This window comes from Lepisosteus oculatus, chromosome 1 (genome assembly GCF_040954835.1).
Source record: "Lepisosteus oculatus isolate fLepOcu1 chromosome 1, fLepOcu1.hap2, whole genome shotgun sequence".
In the NCBI taxonomy this organism is placed as follows: Eukaryota; Metazoa; Chordata; class Actinopteri; order Semionotiformes; family Lepisosteidae; genus Lepisosteus; species Lepisosteus oculatus.
In genome coordinates, this window is record NC_090696.1 from 43,900,700 (window position 1) to 43,920,599 (window position 19,900).

At 38.3% G+C, this 19,900-nt stretch overlaps 2 protein-coding genes across 5 annotated transcripts in view; both read right to left on the reverse strand.

The window, feature by feature from the left end:
• The window catches only part of slc2a9l2 (solute carrier family 2 member 9, like 2), a 328,902-nt gene that overhangs the window by 49,012 nt on the left and 259,990 nt on the right, over positions 1-19,900 (reverse strand). The gene's annotated exons all lie outside the window — the stretch shown is intronic.
• Positions 9,003-10,840, reverse strand: LOC138239209 (uncharacterized). Its single transcript, XM_069190347.1, has 2 exons — positions 10,126-10,840; positions 9,003-10,034 (listed from the first exon to the last, which is right to left on the reverse strand). Exons 1-2 carry the CDS (start codon positions 10,554-10,556, stop codon positions 9,230-9,232), a joined length of 1,236 nt encoding a protein of 411 aa, XP_069046448.1. The 5' UTR covers positions 10,557-10,840; the 3' UTR covers positions 9,003-9,229.

The following is a 19,900-nucleotide window of genomic DNA, read 5'->3' on the forward strand; positions in this document are numbered from 1 at the left end:
CATTATTGGTGGTAGAGGGGAGTCCCCATTACCCCATTACGATTTGTGTGGAGTGTCCAGAAAAGTGCTATATGAGTATAAGCAATTATTATTATTATTATAATTATTGAATAAAGCAGTTAGCAAATGGAATGATGGCTGGATATTAGAGGACTGGACTTTGTGAAAAAATATTTTCCAAGACATTCCAGGGACTCAAGCATCTGTATGAACCCTGTCTTTAGATGACTTCTGAAACGTATAGTAACTTTAGAGTTTCTATCTAAGTGAAGTTTCAGAGGGAGGGGTAAAATGTCAGTCATGCTTAACAAAGTGTACAATACATATGGGAACTGAACACCCATCTTTTAGTTTTAATCATTTTGTAACCTACAATTTCCACATCATCAACTTTGCAGTAGCCATTAGGTTTATTTAATCTAAACGGGGAATTATAAAACAGCCCTTTTTTCATGGTCAGGCTGTCACTCCGTCTGCTATGCCATTAAATCTGCATCTCACATTTCTCGTGTACGAAACCTGGAGTCAGTCTGAAGCAGCTGAATAGAGTTCTGCTCTATTCAGCTGCTGTAATTGCCAAATACTCACATAGAAATGGTGAAACAGAAATATAAGAGATTATTATTTGTTTAATCGCTGGTGGGTGCAATTCAGTGACTGTAAAACCTATGTATATGGTTACATTGCTGCATTCACTGGTTGACAAAACAAGCCTTTCAGAAAAGGCAGCAACGGGAGGAAAGTAACCTTGAACAGTTTAATTGACTCTGATGGATGTTCCCACTTGATCAAAACAGAAAGCAAAAGCTTTAGCATCTGAGTACTGTGTTATGTAACATTTCCTGAAATAAAAGTTTTGGTGCTCATCATATTTTTTGCAAACGTACCAATTAGAGTTGATCTAATTGTGATCTAACCGTCCAAAATGTATTATTTTATATGTATGGATCTAATTGTGTATACTTTCATATGTTTTGTTTCCTCTGCATGTTTGAAACTTCTAGAAAGCCATAGTAATATCACTAGGGTTTAGTAAGTGCAAGTAACTTTTGCTGTAGCTATTTAGTTCATTCATGCATTTTTATGATTTTTCTGAAAGTACTTTTGGAACTTTGGTTAGATAATAAACAGCTAACATGGCCCGAGGTTTATCTTATGCGGAAGTTCCCAAGACTTACTAAATAAGGATTAGATGAAAGATAATGACACAAACACAAACACTATTTTACCCAGGGGCTCATAAAAGTTCAGTATGTTGCCATGTTTTAACTCCTCAAACTTTAATTGCTTTAAGACATTCAATAGCACAGATACTGTATTAAGCTAATATTAATTTAAGTGATGTTATAGAGGCTGGGATGGGACTTGGAAATAAAGACTTGCTATCATGCCAAATGCCATTATCTCACGTGCATGAGTTACTATCTTTAGGCCATGAGATAGTAAGTCATTCCCCCTGGATATTTGTTTTCTCTCCATCTCCCTTCCTAGACTCTGTATGATACAGTGTACTCTGTATAAATCTTTCTTCTTTAAAATTATTACCTCCACCTTTACTTAAATGTTTTCATTTCAGAGTTTTCTCTGCCATTTATGATAATTTCAGAAAATACAAAAATGACAGACAACTTGGAACAGCAAGCTTTATTGCTAGCTTTGGTAATGCCATCATTTTGATGATCAGCGTTCATTATACTTGTAAGGCATGCTTTAAAAAACAAAATAATGGCTTAGAAACAAAAGGAGGTCACTTGATCAGTCTAATTTGTTGTTATTACTTAATCAATATAATGATCTCAATCAGATATTAAAAAGCCATGATACTGGCTTCAGTAACATGGTGGGGCACCTTGTTTATCCTACAATTCTTTTAATTAAATAAGTGTTCTCCTGCTGAAAGGTTTTAGTTTAGTTCCACAAAGTTTCCACTTGCACCCTCTGATTTGTGTTTTCTTGCTGATTATGAAGACATTTGTGGGTTTAAATTGTCAGTACCTTCAAAGTACAAGGTGAAATTACATTTTTTGATTGTTTAAGTGTAGGATATTTGTTCAAGAATGTTCTGTGTAACTTTTTCACAATGTTTCAGAGTAGCATATATATATATGTTTTGTAACACAATGACCTAATATACAGTAACACCAACTAAACTGCATGATAGTGTAGCGGAAAGGCTTATTAAAAATACAGGAATTAAGTTTGCCGCTCCCTTTCCAGTCTCTCTCTCCCTCATCTCAGTGGTGCTGGATACAGAGAGGGCATTCCATTTGGTTCACATTTAAGGTGTTTTCTTGTCTGATCTGCCAAGGCTGAGATTCACCAGCCACCCTAATAAATGGTCATCTCTGGTACCTTACTGTCTGGGAGATTCCAAGGTAGAGTCGCATCCCAGGTTGTTTACAACCCTAATGTCAGAGATCATGGTTACTCATCCTCCACCTCGATCAGCCAATCAGGAACTGGTAGGGTAGGGTACCCCACATGGGTCTCGAATGCCCACGGAACATTCAATCAATGAACGACCGTAGTTCCTCCAGATAAAACAGGCAGCACAGGGCCCAGAAAGAGGCTCCTCCAGGACATTCTCAGACTCAGCTCGGACAATCACGTGACGGCCAGTGTGTCCAAGTGCCAGGACTTTTTCTTTGTTCTAAGAGTCAAGAATGGATGTTGCCATGCGTAACCAAAGGATCCGCCTAAGGTTAGCCGAGAAGCAAGCCTCGTAAACCCACCGTGAACGCTCACCTGATCAAAGAGTGAACTAAGGTCGAAACTGTGGACAGCTGAATCTCAGGATTCAGGACTAGCGCTACATCGGGAACGAACTGGTATTCTTCATCTAAAGAATGTGACTTGCTTGGACCCGCAGTCACTTTCCGTGTGCACAATCTCTGTTAGTTAAGCCAAAACTAACTAGCCGGTCTTCAGAGAGCCCACTGCTAGCGCGCCGCAGCAGGAATCTCTCCCTCCTTCTCCCATACCTCCACGATGAACCAGCACTGTCTGGATGCCGATTGGACTTAGCAACAGCCTGCCACTGTTTCTTTGTGTCCGCGGGAGATCTGAATCCACACAGATTGGATGAATATTCTGCATTACAGCTTGAGAATTCAATTGTTACCTCAACCCCAGTTGATATCAATTTAATTCCTGTGAGTGATGTACTTGCCTTTGCGTATCTAGTGTAGAAGTTGTAATCAAAGTTCATTTACGAAATGAATGGTCTAAATGAATGGTATACTGAATGTATGTCCCTCTTGGTTTGTAACTCTTCGTGATTGAATATATACCTTTTGTATTCTGCTAACCCTCACTCTCACTCTGTTATGTTTATATGCACATTTTATGTATTAATAAATGTATTCTCATGTACTAGTATCCGTGTGTGGGCATTGCTGAGTTATCCTTTCTAATAGCCATCAAAGAATAATTTTGTGACTTATTGCTACTATTAATAATTGTCCCAGCAAATGCACAAAACCCCTACAATAGTTGATTGCTAATATTTTGCAACATTTCTAATAAAATAATGAATTAGTTACATGTTTTAAAAAAATACATGGTATTCAAGGGTTTTGGTAAATTTAAATCTTCTTTTGTGTCTAAGAAATTGATGATATCTGTGTGTCTCATCCATTAAAAGAATAAGTCTACATTACAGCCAAAAAACAATACTTTATGCTGTTTCACTCACCAACAAAGGAGAATCTCCAGAAAATTGCACACAGTGGTAAAAGTCTCAGCAGGAGCAGGGTCGGATTAGCTGAAGGTTCCATAAATTGTTGCAGAGCAACTGTCTCTCTGAAAGAGCCACACAGAGCGGACCCCAATGTGTGAAAAATGTGCTGATAATCTCTGTGGTGTTAACAACTCATTGTTAGCTGTTCACGTTTACTGCATAAATTTAAGCAAACAGCTTTAATGTTACAATCAGAAACAATTCATTGTTTGAGGCATCATGTCCTAACTCTGGGTAAGGCAGCAACAGTTTCAACTGAAATTGACAATGAATAATTACAAATGCTCGGATCATATTGGTATAGTATTTTGCCTAAGCAGCTTTAATAGATTCCTCGCTGTTGTTTAAACTTGTTTTATCTCAAGGAAACTAATCCAAATTCCATTACATTAAATTTATCTATCTCATACTGTCATAAACTAATAGAACATTTCTGAAGCTACTAAAAGTGAAAAAAGTGTTTTGTAGAGTAGATACCAGTATAATTGCTAGGAAGATATTACAATCATGTATTATATAATAAAATTTCTAATGGCCTGTGTGCTTTTAGTCACAAATACAAAAATGATTGCTGATTTGACTCCCAGTGAATCTGACATTTCTATCACCATAGAGGGCAAACTGAGTTGTTTAATTTGTCTGTATCAGGCAGAATGACCTATATAGATTAATAAATTGTCTGAGAAATAAAAAAAAAGATAGGAGGATGTGTAGACCCATGAAAAATGACTGATACATAGTAGTTAACCTGGTTAGAGTTTGAGTACAAATAAATGTTTGTCCTTTAGTTGTGCTTTAAAAATGTGATATATTCATCATACATCATAACAGCCATCTTATGAAGATTAATGATGTTGATTTTTTTCTGCAAAAGGAACCCAGTCTTTCAGTGCAGGTAAAAATACTACTATTTGGAGTTCTGGAGTTTGATCCAGATCCAATTAAAGTGATCAGTCAACACATCCAATATAAATGGATAGCACACTTAACATTTTAATGTGTGACATATGTTAATATTTTTAAACTCACCAGGCTGAAGAAATGATGGCCCTGTCTGTGTCTGTAAGGTCAAGGCTGACAAACCCCCCCTCATTTGCAAGGAATGAATCAGTGAAGAAGGGAACCAGTTGATGATGTTTGCCACAATCGAATGGATGAGGACGGATTCATATAAAAATAAACATCTAAAGCTATGTTCTTAAAGTACTGGTGCTGAAAAAATAGCAGCTAAAGCAATAGTTCTAAGGACAAACAGGAGTCCAGTGCACTTGTGAGGCTGTGTGTGGAAACTTTTGAAAGGAGGGAAAGAGTCGAGGGCCAACACAGCACTAGTTGGTCATTAAGGGGATGGGGGAGGGTAAGATGATTTGGAACCCATGTCAGCTGGGTCCACATTTAGCATGGACATCAGAGCTGGCAACTGCTGAGAATGAGAAGCCTAGACACAGTACACACTGATCCCATGCATTTGCATCCTATAGTGGAGTAGGCGTTAAGGGGGGATTTTGGAAAGGGGATAGATGTAGAAGTTTACACAGCCAATTCTATGTGTTCTTGATTGCAGCTTTTGAGTGAGAGTCCCTTCATCCTTGAAAGTGTTTTTTCAAATGTTATAGTTCCAATATTTGTGACCTAATTAGAATGTGTTTTGATTCATGACTAACTCTTATGTGGTCTCTGAGACAGTAAGTTATGTTCTTGACCTGCGAAATTCAGACTCACAGGTAGATGGATTTACTGAAGACCTAACTAACTGTAAAGGCATCATATTGTGTTTGCAAATCTATACAAACACAATTCTATACCTACTGTACTGTATACAGGTACAGGTACTATATAATAAATAGTATATATTGTATTTAAGTACCATCTATGAATAACAGCTGTAATAACTTTAACAACACAAACTATACCTACTTTGACATATAGATTTTAATACATTTTTGGTTTACTTTGTTTTTTTTTGCATAAAATCTTTTCTGTCTTACTATCAATATATGATAAGATCTCAAAAGTTAATGAAGATCGACTGGGCTGGAAAATTAGGTGGACCTTTTCCCTTTGGGACAGAAAATCCATAGCAATGTTCCAGGAAGAGACAGAGGTTGTTGTTATCTGTAAAATTCTTTCACATGTGAAATTAAGTTCCTGTCTTTAGCTAATAAATCACATCCCTTTGAAGAAGAACTGCTGATAACTCAAGTGTAATGACCAACATTTTTTTCAGGGCACTAAATTGCTGCCTATTTAAGTTCTGTCCTTCTCTGATTGATCTTTAGTAAAATCAAAACTACATTTGACTTGTTCCTGTTTCAGTCTGTTTCCAAATTCATGGTGCTGCTATTGCAAAGAATGGATATATAAATCATTTTTTGGCAGGATGAAGGCTGCCACATCTTAATTAGTTGCAACTGCGATGAAGCGTGAGGCTCCAGGGGATGATACTGTAAGTGACCAGCATGAGAATATGCACATTCCTGTATTTTGCATACAGTATACAGTCAGTCAATCAGCCAGTCAACCAGTCCTGGGAATAACCTCTATTTATAAAATGTGTAATTGTTCTATTAATAAATACCTGTTTTGGGTAAATGATTATTCTGCTGGAGAGCGTCATCAGAATACGTTTGTGTTTCGTTTTCTTATAATCTCATCAAAGGCTTCACTTCCTACTACTTGATCATGGAAGTTATTTTAATAGTTTATAAAGAAAGGAAGAGTATTGATTATCACTGGGTTTGTTTATACATTCGGTAGGGTTTGGTGCAGAAAACTGTCACAAATAGCTAAATTCTTACTTAACCAAGTACAGATACACATACATACCACATACAGATGCAGCCATTCAAAATGCGTGGGGTACGCCACGGTACAACGCGGTGGGCGTCGCATCAAAATGTGGTATGACACGGTATAATGCGTCATTTGGCATCATACCGGAATTACCATATGCAAATTATATTATGTTAATAGTATCTGGAATCACCTTGTAAAACCGACAGGAGGAGCCAATAAAGCTTAACCTCTCATGTATAGCACTTGAGCTTTTAAATTTAAACAGTGTATTACAGCATGTTAATCATTCATTCATTAAAAAGTTGGTATATTTTATGAAAGCAAGATTGCTCAGTTGGGCAAAAGTACACAACCTACCTTTATCATAAATATTTTAATAATGCAGAAATATTTTATGCATCAAAGCCTTTACCGAAGATATTACTAATAGTATTGATAACGAATAAACTCAAAGTATTACGCTGGTCCACATTCTTTGTAACCATCATTTTAAATGAAAAGACTTTATTTTTTCATTGACAAAAAGTAACACCACAGCATTTAGTTGATCTAACTAACTAACAAGGACAGGACATTAGCTAGCCAATATGATAAAGGAATAAATTACTTTTTGTTTATTTCAATTGGAACATTTATTTGAACATTTCCATCGTTTGTTCAAGCACTGAAAAACTGTCCAATCCCTAGTTCGTCAGGCATTTTCATTTACTATAACAGACATAAAAACTCCCTTGCTTTTAACAGAGCGTTTTCTAATCTCTAACAACGAAAATGATTTAAACTGTGACACATCATTCAACGAGAGCTCAAAATATCAAAAGGATCCTCAAGAGCACAACAAAGACAACAGAAAAAGATACAGATGCAGCCAATCAAAGTGCGCGGTACAGACACGTACCGGAGGTAATTGGCTACGGTGTCGCGCATTGTGACGCAAGATGACACGGGGTACCGCGGTACGTGATTGGTTGACCGACAGGGGCACTCGTGGTCCGTTGGTCTGTCGTAGAAAGACTTACAGTACAATAAACGTCTTTACTGTGCCCGTTGTAGATATTGAATTTCACCACTGAAGGGAAATCTTTGTAGCTGAGCATAAAAAGAAGAGGAGCATACTGCAACGCGTGTGAAGGCCATAAACGATATTAATTTTGGAACATAAACATACAGTATATGGCTGGTCTTGGTACTTTAAAGTAAAAAATACACACCAGTATTCCATTTCTCCCTAAACATTTTAAGCATCGAAGTCTTTAACTAAAGAGATACCGGAGTCAACAAGCATACTTTTCGAATTTGATTAATATGGAATATAATATGGAATCGCGTATCTAAACAATTTAATAACGGTATGATTATATTCGTGTACTGCGACAGGGCTGTGTAGGGCTGTAGAATAGAATAGGGATATTATGGACAATCAATTGACTTTTATATTTCAAAATATCACAACATGATCGATTCTAAGTCATTTTTGATAACAATGAATAGTTACCTTCTTCCCTTCTGACAACGGTCCCTGCTTCTGCTTCCTGGTTCTATTGTGTGTGTGCAATAGAGTAAATTTTTATAGAGAAATGGAGGCTGGACAGTATGCGCTACAATATAAACATTTATATTGATTTAAATCGTGTTTTGATTTAAATCGCAAATGCGTGTTTAATTATATGTGTTTTTTAATCATAATCAGGCTAATGCAACATAAATTGATACAGTATCTTTGTCTTCTAAATATCTTAATAAACATTCAGCATAGCTTTCTACCCGTTTAGATTTATATTTCTTGGGATTTTGGGATCAAACGTGGAAGGATTAGATTGTAATCGTTTTTATTTTTCAAATACGTTTTAGAAAAGTGTAATCTATACCTGCCCAGACTGTACGCCTTCCTATACCCCGCCTTTCATTCCTGTCCTGCTCTTCCCCGCGCACCCCAGCCGGGCGCTCTTCGGCCTCTGTCCGGGACGAATGTATATTTTGATATTTACACCCGGCGCGGCACCGAGGGAGCGTCTGCATTTATAACTTAGTTTTTAAAATTAGTCAAGCAATACGAAGCATCTCCTTTTACTTTTAAGTCCCTTAAATACACTGAGCACAGCTTTCTCACCACTTAAGATTGCTTTTTGATACCATCCTTACACAAAGCAGAAACTTTCCGATGACATACAGTACAAGTGGAAAGATTACAGATTTTAATCGTCTTTAATTTTGTTACGTTATACGTTTTAGGAACGTTTCATCTAAACAAACACCACAAAACTATTCTCGATTGTATTTCTGAATGTTATGTTACACCTACAGTAGTTCACTGCTTTAAATACATCGAATTAAGAAAGCTATGTGTAGCACTTTAGATCTTTTTTTCTGAACCAGGGAAAATCTGATAATGTTTCTCTATAACAAAAATAAAAAAACTTCATTTTACATATCACCTTTAAAAGTGAAATCTCAAAGCAGTACAGTAGACCGAAAAACAGTTAAAAGGGACCAAAGTAAATACCAGACAAATGCAAACGCGTTTTTAATAAAATGCTTTTATTCATTCAGCAGAGAGTGAGAGGGACATCCAGCAGAGAGAGACACACACACACCGGTTTTCATTGACTAAAAGTAATTGTTTTTTTTTTCATTTTTTTTTACGTTTTGTTTGTGGACAGATTGTCCACAAACGTGAGACTGTCTTTCTCAGACTTACATTCCCGAATGTCCCCCGCCCCGTTCAACAATCCTAGGAAAAACACAAAACAGCCTGTTAATAAAATTGTTACAATTTTGTTCGGTCAGTTCTTCTTCCCAGAATTTATAGATCACATCGATCAGTTCCTGCTTTGTGACGGGCTTAGCAGTTTTCCGAACGTAGTCTTTTAACGAATGCCAAACCATCTCTATCGGATTTAGATCTGGGGATTCGGCTGGAGTTTTCACCCAGTTCACTCCTTCTGCTATAAGCCTCGCCCTTGCTGCTGTGTGTTTCGGATCGTTGTCTTGAAAGAGACGGTGCCTTGATCCAAACTGCTCCCTGATATATGGGGCAGCATGCTGTGTGACCATGACTTCCTCGAAGAATACACGGTCCATAATTACTTCGAAAATAAGAAGTGGTCCCGGGCCTCTTCTAGATATACACCCCAAGACGTGAACCTTCAGTGGATGTTTGGGCTTTGGCTTGTCCACATATCTCCCCTTTTTGCAAAATGCCATTGTTGAAAACTGTTCCAGAGCCACTGTTGTTTCGTTGGTGAAAAGTACATCCTGAAATGCCTCCCCCTGTTCAATCCATTGGAGCGCTTGCTTGAGTCTTTCCTCTTTGTATTTTAGCCTTATCATGGGGCATGTGTTGGTTTTTCTGTATCTCCATCCAAGCCTCCTGCGTACTCTTCTTATTGATGTCGGGCTAATGGTCGCACCGAGGTCAGCCCATAGCCGTCTTTGGACTTGCATCGCCGGTAGCTCATCATTTTCATCAGTCAGTTTGTCGATAGCTCGCACAATAGGACTTGAAAAAAAAGAGATCAACAGTTAGTTTTAAAAATAATGTGCGTAGTTGTATTTACATGCAAGAAAGGTATTTTTAGAAATTTATTTACCTTTGAATCATCCTCGGTTTAGATTCTCTTTGACTCCTCTCCCCTTTATAATGCCGTCTCACTGTGCTTTCAGAAACGAAGATGTCCATCGAAGCCAACTGCTGTACAATGTCCTGTGTTGACTTCCCGTTTCTTTTCATCTTCATTATTTGGTGTGAGAGAGTCTTCGTGATTTTGGTCATTGTCCGTCTCCTTACCAAAGCGATACAGTGGTGCAGCTTGAATTCTGTACCTGTATACTGTATGGTATGGTACAGATAAAACTTACACCATACCGATGAGCTAATAGCAGGGAAAGACACTCCTATTTTATTTAAAACACAATAAGCCAGGAAATGTGTCTGATGCATTAGCAAGTTGAAACAATTGGGTCGAAAACCTGGGCGTAACACCATTTCCTTTTTCTGATCACTCGCTTTCAGGATACACATCTCACCTGTCCTGTTCTTTGTTTTCCTGGTTTGCTGATTATGCCTGCTGCGGCCCACTCCTACCCTCACACCTAAAGAATACTATTTTAAATTTCTTGGCGCAGTTCATTAACCCTTGTATGTGCTGTCTGCGCCCAAAATGCAATTTAAAAAAAGTCAAAAACCGCGCTCAAAATGCAATTTAGAGCTTTCTGGCAAGAGGAGACACCCAAATCAATGTAACATGCCACAGTTTGTGCATGAACAGAGTTATACTGCCTATTCCCTTTGATACCTGATTAAAAAAAAATAAAAAATGTTTTGAATCCCCGGCGGAACAAGTAACAGGTTTATTCCATGCTGAAAAAAAGAAGAAAGAAAACACATTCCATAAGAATTGACTGAGCTCCGCTCTGTACCACGCAATGATCCCCCCGGAGTCTCTGCCCCGGGTTATTTGGGTTTTTAGACAGAGGGTAAAAAACTCTCTCTCTGGCTTGACCTCCCCTTCCATGGGTATTGTCTGTTTTTTTGTTAACAAGGCTCGCCAGCTAATGTGAATCGAAACCTGTCTTTCTAGCTTTTAAAGTCGTGCGATGTGTAAGCCACAATTCAAATAGAGAAAAAAGACCTGACTGACAAGATTTAAGATGTGGCTGTCAATGTTGGATTAAAAAAAACTCATTGCCCCGACGTTTGTTGCATTGCTTGAAAAATAACTTTATTTCGAGAGACTGGATAAGTAATTCAAGCGTTTTTTTTTAACTTCCTGAAAAACAACTAATAATTTAACTATATGTGCAAACGTTTTATGATATGTCGCTGTTATGATATGTCGTGAATGTCTGTGGACATGTGCTGGCTGGACAGGAGGCTCTACTGTACACAGAGAGGGGTGGGAGGAGGGGACAAGCCGATACATACTCTTAGAGTTTGATTAATAGGGAATATTATACAAAAATATAGTACTAAAAAAGGTACTACCACTTTTAAAGGTGATATGTAAAATAAAGTTTTTTTATTATTGTTATAGAGAAACATGATCAGATTTTCCCTGGTTCAGAAAAAAAGATCTAAAGTGCTACACATAACTTTCTTAATTCGATGTATTTAAAGCAGTGAACTACTGTAGGTGTAACATAACATTCAGAAATACAATCGAGAATAGTTTTGTGGTGTTTGTTTAGATGAAACGTTCCTAAAACGTATAACGTAACAAAATTAAAGACGATTAAAATCTGTAATCTTTCCACTTGTACTGTATGTCATCGGAAAGTTTCTGCTTTGTGTAAGGATGGTATCAAAAAGCAATCTTAAGTGGTGAGAAAGCTGTGCTCAATGTATTTAAGGGACTTAAAAGTAAAAGGAGATGCTTCATATTGCTTGATGTATTTTAAAAACTAAGTTATAAATGCAGACGCTCCCTCGGTGCCGCGCCGGGTGTAAATATCAAAATATACATTCGTCCCGGACAGAGGCCGAAGAGTGCCCGGCTGGGGTGCGCGGGGAAGAGCAGGACAGGAATGAAAGGCGGGGTATAGGAAGGCGTACAGTCTGGGCAGGTATAGATTACACTTTTCTAAAACGTATTTGAAAAATAAAAACGATTACAATCTAATCCTTCCACGTTTGATCACAAAATCCCAAGAAATATAAATCTAAATGGGTAGAAAGCTATGCTGAACGTTTATTAAGATACTTAGAAGACAAAGATACTGTATCAATTTATGTTGTATTAGTCTGATTATTATTAAAAAACACATATAATTAAACACGCATTTGCGATTTAAATCAAAACACGATTTAAATCAATATAAATGTTTATATTGTAACGCATACTGTCCAGCCTCCATTTCTCTATAAAAATTTACTCTATTGCACACACACACAATAGAAGCAGGAAGCAGAAGCAGGGACCGTTGTCAGAAGGGAAGAAGGTGACTATTCATTGTTATCAAAAATGACTTAGAATCGATCATGTTGTGATATTTTGAAATATAAAAGTCAATTGATTGTCCATAATATCGCTATTCTATTTTTTCGAAGAAATGTTTGTTAAAAGAAAAGTCCAGCACCAGCTGGATTCGAACACACAACCTGTGAGTTGGTAGTCAGGCACATAGACCAGTGGGCTACAAGGAAAGTGACATGAAGAGAGAGGCGAAACAGCCCTACACAGCCCTGTCGCAGTACACGAATATAATCATATCGTTATTAAAATATTAGATACGCGATTCCATATTATATTAGCAGAAAAGCTTAAAACTACCACTTTTTCACACGCTATTTCACATGCTAGTTAAATACTTCAATGCTTAAAATCATTAGGGAGAAATGGAATACCGGTGTGTATTTTTCCTTTAAAGTACCGATTCCTGGAATCTGACTGGCTGACACCCTTCGGAAATGGTTCCATAAAATCTGATATACGGAAAAGAAAGCATTGATACATACAAGTATTTTTTAATACAGTCTTTGCTTTGCTCTTGAGGATCCTTGTGATATTTTGAGCTCTAGTTGAATGATAAGTGTCGCATTTTAAATCATTTTCGTAGTTAGAAATTATGAAATGCCCTGTTAAAAGCAAGTGCCCGTTGAAGTAAAACAAAATGCCTGACAAAGTATGGCTTGGACAGATTCCAAGTGCTTGTACAAATGTATTAAAGAAATTATACTTTGAGTATACAGCTTGTCCAAAGTCATTCATTATTAATACTATTAGTAATATCTTCGGTAAAGGCTTTGATGCATAAATATTTCTGATAAAGGTAGGTTGTGTACTTTTGTCCAACTGAGCAATCTTGCTTTTATAAAATATACCAACATTTTAATTACTGACGATTAACATGCTGTAATACACAGTTCAAAATTAAAAGCTCAAATGCTGTACATGAGAGGTTAAGCTCCCCTTGGCGGTTTTACAAGGTGACGCCAGATAGTTTCCGGCATGACGTCAAATGACGCGATTAACCGCGTGATACCGCGACACGCCCACCGGGGTATGCCGTGAAATACCCCACCCATTTTGAATGGCTGCATCTATATGTGTATCAGATACATGAGAATCCAAGCTTTTTTATCTACGCTTTCTTATCTACGCTAAGAAGTAGTCTTTAAAATTTCTTTATCACACAGTAAAAAGTCAAAATTCTGAGGTGTGCGTATACCAGAGATTATGGCACGGCTTCAGAAGGGTGTCAGACAATAAGATTCCAGGACTGGAATTATCTGTTTTATAATCGGGAATATAATATGGAATCACGTATCTAAAGAAATTCATAATGATATGAATTTAAGGATCTAAATATCAAAATCTATGTATCTATATAGCTGGTAGTATTACTCTATTTCACTTTCTTTGTTGACACCCGAATCGCAGGTGGATTCTGTTTTTTGTTATGGTCTGAAGCTCAAATCCTGCTTAACTAAAAATTAGACCCGAGAAGAGTATTATTGGACAATGTTGTGAGGCTCTGGCAGAATTTCTCTGTAAACTGAAGTTATAGAGTTATATCACATAATGTAGTATAGTATATTGTATGTATAGTTAAAAGTTAACCTCCCTTACATGATAATTATAGTACTAACACATTGGTTTCAAGTTACTTAAAATTGCATTGATCAATTAAAACAATAATCACAAACTTGAGTCCTGTCAATGAGCCTGTAAAGTTTTCTTCAGCCTGTCACTCCTCATCCTCTCACCAGGGAACAGGGTGCGTTCCTTGCTATATGAAACAAGACCATGTTGAGACGTCAGTGGTGGATAGTGGGTACTTTGGCAGGGGGTAGGGAAAAGTTCATTCACTACCTAGATCCATTTCACGATCCTAGTCTGTTAATTTGAAAGCTGCGCTTAACAACCTTCAGCTTGGTTTAATCCTGCTCTGCTCTTTTTTCCTCCAAGATCCTGCTGGCCAGAACAAAGAAGCAAATTTGTGGAAGCTGAGATTCTATTGTGTTTAATTTAATTATTATTCTAATTAAATGTGAATCATCTTTAGATTTAAAAGAGCATAAGGATCTGATCCTATACAATCAGTGTCTATGGAACTACTTTTAAAAGTGTGAAGTAATGACCTCATCAAACAAAGCAATACCTACTTAAATGGCCAGTAAATCGCTATCCGTTCCATAAGTGCATCTAAATGATGATTCATGTATAAAAATTTCTGTTGTCATTATAATACAAAGAAAAAAAGATTTTAAAAAGATAAAATTCAGGATTGGGCAAACACCACGTTTAAAGAGGCTATTTAGGAAAAAGACTTAGATATTATGTTGAGGATACAGTTCTACAAGCTGAGGTAAGAATCACTGGTCATTGGTCATTCATCTCCTTGGGTCTAGCCTTCTTTGCACAAAGGATAATTACTGACCTCTTCCACAAAGTAGGAATGCAAATAGAGTCAATTGAAACAGTTGAAACAGTCTCTGAAAAGATACAAAAGTTCCGTGGCACAAACTTTCAGTACTCTGCAGCTCACAGAGGTTAGTTCATGCACATTCCGGGTATTAAATTTGGAAAACTGGCCTCAATCTGTCTCTCTGTGAAGTTAACATTGTCTTCTGGAAAGTTATTGTCATGCCCTCTACAGCCAGAGGGCGCTCCCACTCCGTCCTGTGCTTAGTTACCTCTGCATTGCTGTTCGTCCGGTGTCTCTCTGTCTGGGGCTATATATTTCCAGGTCACTCATTCCCCTTCACTCAACATTGACATTCGGATGTCCTGAGACCTGCCTAGCATCCAGGTAGCCCCACGTCCACTGCCTGAGGCCATTGGTTTCTATACGACTCCTGAACTGCTTAACCCTGTCCCGCTGCTACGCATAGGGTTTCTTTATGCTCTTCTGTCATTCCACGCTTCGTCCCTTCCGACATCCATGACAGAATGCTGAGCCTCCTACTGACAGCGCGAGCGGCGCTTTCTGTTTTCCCTCAGCTTTTTTCTCTCTCTGGCTTTTAATCGCAGGATGCTTCTCCCAACATCCGTGCCTGTGAGCGGGCCTTGGCCTGGCTTTCCTCGGATTGTCTTTCCGGCATCCATGATTGAATGTTGAGCTGGCCCTCCTATCCTCATTGCTGGATATCACTCCGGTCATCCATGCCTGAGAGCTGGCCTTGTCCCTGGCTTTCCTCGGGTTGTCCACTCCGATATCAGGGATAGGGTGGTGAGCCTTTTTTCCTCTCCCATTCTCATTGCTGGATATCACCTTCCTGACACCCGTGCCTGTGAGCAGGTCTAGTGCCTGGCTTTCCTCGGGTTGTCTTCTGCCAATATTAGCGATAGTCTTGTGAGCCTTTTTGCCATTCTTCTATTGTTATAGCTGTATATTACTCCGGACATCTGTGCCTGTGAGCGGGTCTAGTGCCTGGCTTTCCTTGGGTAGTCCACTCCGATATCAGTGATAGAATATTGAACGTGCTTATTTCCCATTCTGCAGTATTTTCCCTGGGTTTTTCTGATTTTATTTTGTTTTTTTGCTTAGTGTTTTGATTTTTTCACTTCCTGGTTCTCTCTGCTCCCCCTCTCCCCTGTGTCTTGGAACTTTTGGTTCCTATCTGTTTATTGTGGATTATCTTTGTTGTGGTTTGTGCTTTTGTATATTTCTTTTTTTGTTTAAAGTCTCCGGAGCTCTACCTGACCCCCCCTTTCCTCTACCCAATAAAGGTTTTTACCCTGGAGGAGGGGGCAGCTCTCAGCCGTGGACTCCCGGAGGTTTCCTTTCAGTTAAGTGAGGTTTTTCCTCCCCCCAGTGCTGTGCAGCTCATTTATTTGTATGGGCTTCAGGAGCCGCCCATGAAGGGGTGGGGGGGGGGTACTGTCCCTTCCGACATCCATGACAGTTATGTATTGAGTCCATAATATTATCCTGCTGTGCTTTGAAATCTTGCCTATCAAAGCGACAGTAGAAATCTTTTAGCTCCTTTATGTATGTCTACTCATTTTTTACTATATTGCCTTACTGGGCGTTTTTAACTGATATAGCTAGAAACAGTCTCAGTAACCTAGTTTATATCTATAAATGAATCTAGAAACCTTTTCCCTAAACAATACTGCAGAATTTCACTGGTCTGACCACTGCCTACCTAATTTCAGTCTTTTTTGCAGGGACTCTTGTCAGTTTAGACTGATACACAGGAATAAGTTGTACCATGTACCATCTGATAAACCCAGACCAGGAAGTGCCTTTGCTCTATGTGCTTCAGGAATTTTGCCATAACATAAATCCAAACATGCCTCCCTCTGATGTTACAGGTAACATATTGTTCATATATGGGAAGGCACTCAACTCGCAGTGTAAAGACTGAAATTCCCATAAATGAGGTGTGCTGCCTCTGGAGAACCATTCTCTCATTTAGATATCAAATCAGTGATAATTCCAGCAGCTGTCTGTGTTTCAGCTGAAGGCCACAAAGGTCACAAACAATTTGATCTGATGAATTTCTCTCAGTAAATAATAGGGATTTAAATTTACAACCAGAAGTTCAATATCTTTAGCACAGAGTATTTCTTTAACACTAAGATGAGATGCAATACTGTTCATCTACCGTGCATACACACTAAAGCCTCTTCCTTTCCTTTTGCTTGATGTGATATTCCTAATTAAAGTACTTATCCTAATATACAGTAATAATGCATTAAAATATTATTGACATACTGTATGTTTCTTCAGTACAACATTTACTAATTAGTATTATTTGAATAGAGCCTGCAAGCGTAAAACATAAATTTGCTTTACAAGTGAGACTGGATTTGCAGGAATTAATCCTTGTAGTGTAGTGGAAGTAAAACAAAGTCAAAGCACATGTCTATTACCATTCAGCCAATCAGTTAATGTTAGGATATCATTCATACCAAGATATAAAATATATATTTTTAATTATAATTTGATGATTATAGTAAAGAAAAACAACTTTATTTCCTGTTCCAAGTTGTCACTAGGTAATTTTAAACTCAGCAGAGATCTATATAGCGATCTATATAGCCTTAACACATGTAAGCAATTGAATACTATATAATAACACTGTAACAGGGTTTTTTCTCATATACTGTATAAGGGAAATTGTAACAGATGTTTTAAAGAGATTAGGTGAATAGCTAGTATGTATGGAAACGCCAACTGAAGGATAATAGGAAGATAAAAACTAAAAGAAATAAAGTACCCCAAGTCATTATATACTCAGACAAATCCACTGAATTCTAAAAAAAAAAATCAGAGTCTAAGGGTCAGATTTAGATAGTAGCAGTGAATCGCATTATCACTGCCAATGCCCACAGCTATGCAACCTCACCAGTTGTATTTGACAGCAGATTTATAGGATTTTGCGACTCCAAGCCTTCTGCAAATTCAAACAAAAGTCCTCCTCATCAACAAGGTAAAATGCTTTCTCAACCATATGTTCCATTAGACATTGGATCCAAAATAATTACTACCTTAATGTAAGGACCAAATTACAGAATGATTGATCTAAAAAAAACTGATTCATGTAAATGAAATGAAAATAGATGAGCTGTGAGAGGTAAGAGGTAAACTCGACCTTATTGAAAATAATGTGAAGAAAAAACAAGGAAAATTAGAAAAACGCGAAAACAAAAAAATAAAACTTTGAAACAATATGGTAAGACCCCAAACTATTTTTTGTTCCTAAAAAGGAAGCTGAATGCACAAGATAGGGGTTAATATTAGCAAGAATCTTATTCAGCATGCTCAAATTAATCTTCCTAATGTCATCAATATTACATACTGTACTAGATAACAACTACATACAGTAACACCCTCACCAGGGGAATCATTTTCTAAACAATATTACAGGTGTGCACTCTGGGAGGCTGCCATGAAGAAGTTTTGCGAGAGCGAGGATATTTATTTCCAGAGCATTTAACATCATCATTTAACATTTTCTGCTGGAAATTAAAAAACGATGCAAGGTCTACCCACTGAGTATTCTGACAGAGAAGCTAAAGGAGAAGCTACTGTAAGTAGCCTTGCCTTACTGAGAGGATCAGGTCCCAGGACGCAAGGCGCAACCTGTTGTGGGTGTCTGAATGAGGAGGTGCCGGAAGCAGTATGAAAGAAAACAGAAACAAAGCAAGAGAGCTGGAATCTGTTGCGGGCTAAAAACTAACCATAACAGACAAGGTCTCCCGTTTTCTTTCCAATGTCCATTCTCTGGAGAACAAGCTGGACTACCTAACATTGCAACGGGCTGCTCAATGAGAGATGAAGGAGTGCTGCGTCTTTATTTTTACTGAAACATGACTAAAGGACAATATTTTGGATACAGCCAGTCAGCTATATGGACTGACTTCCTTCTGTGCGAACAGGAAAGTTCAGAGACCGGTAAGTCTCACAGAGGTGGTTTGTGTGTTTATACAGTATAAACAAAACATGTTGCGGAAATGCTGCAGTAGTCTCTAGTTGCTGCTCACCGCTAGTGGAATTTATTACGTGTTATTAAGTCTCGGCCTTACTATTTACTATGGTTATTATTGTGGCTGTGTACATCCTGCCCAGCGCTGACTCCAAAGAGGTGCTACGAGTCCTTTACAGGGCCAACAGCCATCTGCAAACTGCTCATCCTGATGGCTTTGTCATTGTTGCCGGCGACTTCAATCATGCAGATCTTAAGCCAGTTCTCCCTAAATTTTATCAATATGTTAACTTTGTAACCAGAGGGGTGAACACACTAGACTTAGTTTATACAAACAAGGGCGTTTCCAGCCCCCACCTGGGCTACCCTGACCACATCCCTGTTAAGCTAATCCCAGCATACAGTTCGCTGCTCAAACGTGTCAAACCAGTTCTGAAACAGATTAGAGTATGGCCAGATGGAGCCATCTCAGCATTACAGGACTGTTTTGAGCACACAGACTGGAATAAGTTCAGGTAGGCTGCTACCTATGAGCATTTCATCAACTTAGAGGAGTATGCAGCATGTGACTGGCTACATCAGTAAGTGTATAGATGACGCCACTGCCTACAAATCCACTATCACACGGGCCAACCAGAATCATATTGCTAAGAACCCATGATGCTGCATTCAGATCAGGCGACAAGACAGCCCTCAGGTCTACGAGGGCCAACCTGTCTTGTGCCATCAGGGAGGCAAAGCGCACCTATGCACAAAAATCCTTGGACACTTTCTGTTGATGCCTCCACCCAGATGTACTGAATATCTTCTATGCATGGTTTGAAGCAATGAACGTTGTGTCTGCAAGGAAAAGCACACTTCCTCCCCATGATCAGGTGCTTTGCCTGTCCACAGCTGATGTAAGGAGGATACCAGCCAAAGTTAATCTACGTAAGGCTTCTGGACCTGATAATATACCTGGTCGCGTGCTCAATGAATGTGCAGAACAG

Excerpts from the sequence above, each read along its gene's own strand:
- LOC138239209 (XM_069190347.1), bottom strand. The coding sequence starts at position 10,556 with ATGTGTATCCTGAAAGCGAGTGATCAGAAAAAGGAAATGGTGTTACGC. Across the intron at positions 10,035-10,125 it reads AAACCGAGGATGATTCAAAG|TCCTATTGTGCGAGCTATCG; the intron begins GTAAATAAATTT and ends TTTTTTTTCAAG.